Source organism: Aethalodelphis obliquidens, unplaced genomic scaffold, assembly GCF_003676395.1.
Source record: "Aethalodelphis obliquidens isolate GAN/ISIS:26980383/991018 unplaced genomic scaffold, ASM367639v1 scaffold40, whole genome shotgun sequence".
Lineage (NCBI taxonomy): Eukaryota > Metazoa > Chordata > Mammalia > Artiodactyla > Delphinidae > Aethalodelphis > Aethalodelphis obliquidens.
Genome location: NW_020837984.1, coordinates 9,708,784 through 9,712,909, shown reverse-complemented (window position 1 = coordinate 9,712,909; position 4,126 = coordinate 9,708,784). Strand labels below are relative to the sequence as shown.

The 4,126-nt window shown below is 40.2% G+C and overlaps 1 protein-coding gene across 1 annotated transcript; it reads right to left on the bottom strand.

Annotated features, from left to right (window-relative positions):
• Window positions 1-470: 470 nt before the first annotated feature.
• Window positions 471-2,976, bottom strand: LOC113633574 (putative RNA-binding protein 46). The gene is given in 1 exon segment (XM_027131827.1): window positions 471-2,976. A coding segment is annotated over 1 exon segment (1,455 nt). The 5' UTR covers window positions 2,971-2,976; the 3' UTR covers window positions 471-1,515.
• Between the last annotated feature and the right edge of the window lie 1,150 nt (window positions 2,977-4,126).

Genomic DNA, 4,126 nt, shown 5'->3' with positions numbered 1-4,126 from the left:
AAGAACAGCAGTTTGTTATACCTTTATCAAGAGAAATCACTGAGTAACTTTTAAAACTTAGCATTTTTACAAGTTTTACAACAGTAGGTTATTCTGAATTGCGACTGATATTCACTATGTTGAAATAAATATATAATTATCACTTTAAAACCAAATGTACAAACCTGATTCTAAAATAAAACAGTATTTTAATTTGCATGCTTTACAAGAAAAGTTTCATACTCCTGTTTACAATATTTTCTTCAGAAGAATGAGGCCTGATTGGAGATATATAGCCGCTGTCCAACATGGCTGCCATTAGCAAGTGATACTGTTGCTGACAAAGGATAGCTTGGATAAGAATAAAGCCTTGAAGTGTAAGGAAGCACACTGGGAGTCCCAGAAGAGAGGGTAGCACTAACAGGGGAAAGACTATTTACTGAACTGTGACAGAAATTGTAGTCTGTAAATAAATACATAACAATTATGCTTCACATCTTTATGGTTACAAATTTAATTCAAAGAGACAAAGCATTAAAACTATAATCACATAATGTTCTAACATTAAAAATTCTGATAATCTTATATTGCTGGTAAAGACTGTTTCAGCATTCACTGCATTGCAAATCCTGATAGTTTCGTCAGTCAGTATTAAGTAAATTGTCACTGACACAATGCTTCAGAGATCTTACTAGAATGCATTCTCGGATATCTGTTTCTTGGATATCTGTTAATTGTTTTGTATCTTTATGATCACCAAAAAAGGGAATCTCTGATTTCTCTTGCTCTATCCACAATGAAGCTCCTTTTAAATTTGGTACTGACACTAAGGGGTCGTCCATGAAGAAAAGATATAAAACAGTGAATTCGTATTTGCTTCTTTTTTGAAACTGTACTAGGTATCAAACCAGCAGAAACATTTACCCCTGGACTGCAAAAACTCTCCAATATTTCATTATTTAAATACTAATGTAAACATTTATACAACCCAATAAACCAATTTAACATTAGAATCCTACTGGTACCATAAAACAGTAAAAGGAATCATCTTTATAAAAATAAACTTCAAGAAACCATTATCAGCTTACAGTACAGAAAAATCCAAAAATTAAACCAAATTATTTCTTTAAAAACCAACATTTGAAATATTACTGTTCCACAATAAACATTCATTTTACATATCAATAATTTATTGCTTCATTAGTTATAATGTTTACAGATGTGTGTGAGTACTAAAGACCAAATTTGTAAATCCTGTACTTTCCAAAAACTCAACTATGTTCTTTGGTGTAGTGTAAGCCAAGGGTGTGAAAATGACTATGAAGTGATTACTTATAAAATGTACGGTGTTTCTAGGAACAGAAGAAATTAGGTCATCTAATGCACAGGTAAAGTTTTTTCTATATTTTCCTGGTGCTATAAATGAGGGCTAAAAATGAATGTTAACTTAGTGTTGTCATGGGACTTAATATTAAGCCAACAGGAATGAGATCAACTGCAGGAGAATAAGCTCAAGCAACATCAGAAAGGACCTGTTTATTTTCTCCAAATTCTTCTACATAGGTCCAGGCTGAAGAGATTGTGTTCCCTGTCCAAATGAAGTAACATAAGCTGGGCCGCCAGTTCCTTTGCATCTTCCAACGTAGTACAGAGTTTGTCTGGCATGAAGTAACTCTGGGATCCATTTGCAATAGCAGGAATAACGATTTTATATGCCAAGAGTACTTTCCCATCTTGACTTGTTGAATATAAATAATACTCTGGTGGTGCCCAATTATTTTTGTTGCAGTAATAATCCAAATGCATTACTTCAGAATTGAAATGATTGGATTTTAAAGAATACATACTAATTGGAGTAAGCTTTGTTCCAGGAAAAAATGGATAAGCGCATCTTTCAATTTCGGGGAGGCTTGGGCCATGCTGGCCATTGAGACAAGCTGGAAGAGTTGGTACCATGCCTAGAGTTTTTGGGTGGCTCTCTTCTTTGTTAGCAAACACAATCAGGTTTTCTGAATTGGGGCTAATCTGACCATTAAGATGCTGTCTCCAAGTGTTTTCTTTATTTACAGGTTTTCCCAGTGTTACCTCAATACTTGCTCCATCAATGCATTTTCCATTCATAACAGACATAGCAGCCACTGCATCTTCTCGGTTGAAAAAGTGAACAAAAGCATAATCTCTACGTTTCTTTACTCATTCAACTGCACCAGGTTTGAATTTATTGAATTCTGCTTTAATTGTTTCCTCTGTAGTTGAGATCATTACATTTCATACATAGAGAACTTTAACTCTCTGCGTGGTTTCCTCATCAACCTCTTTCTCTGGGTCAGTCCAATCTACCTGAATGGTATGGCCCTACAGTTTGAAGGTTCCTGGAATTAGTTTTCTCCTAGCCATAGCAGTAGCTCTGTGAGATTCATGCTCAACAAACGCAAAACTGCGATTTTTGGTCTTATCAGTTGCGCTTGGGTAAACAATGACATCTACAACTCCTTCTGTAACTTTCTTCATTTCATCCAAGATTTCTTCCTTCTTCTTTTCCTTCAGAATAACTCCAATAAATAATCTGCAGTTATCCAAGCTTACACACACACCGATAAACTTCCCTGGTCGAATCTCATAATTATTAAGAATTCTGATGGCTAACTGGGCTTCTTCTTTTGTAGTACACATCACAAAAGCATAACCTCGATTTTCACCACTAAATTCCATCGTAAGTCGAAATTCATATATCTTCCCAGCTCTTTCAAATACAGGAACTAATTCATCTTCATACATATCACGAGGTATTTTTCCTACAAAAACTTCACAGCCTCTAGGTGGAGGTGGACCTTCCCAACCTGGAGGCGGACCACCAAACTTCCTTTGCCCATTTTCTTGAACCATGTTGTATCCAGTCTTTTCCATCAAAGCAAGTAATGCTGCTTCATTCTGAGTACCAGTTCGGACTTTACTGCATCCATTTGTTCCATCTGTATTTTCTTCATTCATGGTTGCAGTTCCCCTCGGGTCTTCAAATGTTGGTGCTAAATGCCTGGGACCAACGACCACAAACCGCCGCCACCGTTTCGGGCCCAGTCGGTGGGAGTGGGGGTCACTGCAGGGGGGAGGGGAGCCCACGTGGAGGAGCTCGCGAGGTCCTCGCGCCTAGCCTGGTCTCCCTTTAATTTATTTTATTTTTGGCTGCATTGGGTCTTTGTTGCTGTGCACCGGATTTCTCTAGTTGCGGCGAGCGGGGGATATTCTTCCTTGCGTGCGCATGCTTCTCATTGCGGTGGCTTCTCTTGTTGTGGAGCAAGGGCTCTAGGCGCACGGGCTTCAGTAGTTGTGGCTCGTGGGCTCAGTAGTTGTGGCTCGCGGGCTCTAGAGCACAGGCTCAGTAGTTGCGGCGCATGGGCTTAGTTGCTCTGCAGCATGTGGGATCTTCCTAGATCAGGGCTCAAACCCGTGTCCCCTGCAATGGCAGGCAGATTCTTAACCACTGCGCCACCAGGGAAGCCCTCAAACTTTTATTTAAAACAAAGTGAGAATAAATAAGCAATACAAAACAAAACAAAAAAACTTCCAAGCTGAACGAAAGCTTTCTATGTGTGCAGCAAACAGAGACAGACAGCCTACCAAGTCCAGAGGTAGACTGCTCCAACAGATAACAACTCTCCCACTCAGGAAGCTGCCCAGCTAATAGACTGGCCCAGTATGGAAAAGGAAGGCTTTCTGGGGACAAGGAAGGAGGAGCAGAGGCTCTGAGATGGGCAGAAGGTGTTTGGGGGGAAAAGAGAGAAGACTAGGCTGCTTGGAAAGGATTCCTCTTCCCCCTCCATCCTTCAGGCTAGGAGGTCAGATTTGAGCAGAGACTCAAGGCAGGGCCTGAGGATGATCACAACAGTCAGGTTACCTACCCTGGTGTACTCAGTTTTCCACTACCAGTGGATGTCTGTCCAACCTCTAGATATTTAGATGTGGAAGTGGTACATGCAGGGACCACTATCAGTAAAAGAGGTCTTCTGGGTGGTCTCTAAGGGGTGGGCTTAGGCTTGTACTGCCCCATTCCTACACTCTCAAAGTTCCTGTAGTGACCATAGTGATCATACCATGGGGCACGATCATCATCTAAGACCAGCTGTAGATGTGGACCAGAGCAACCTCA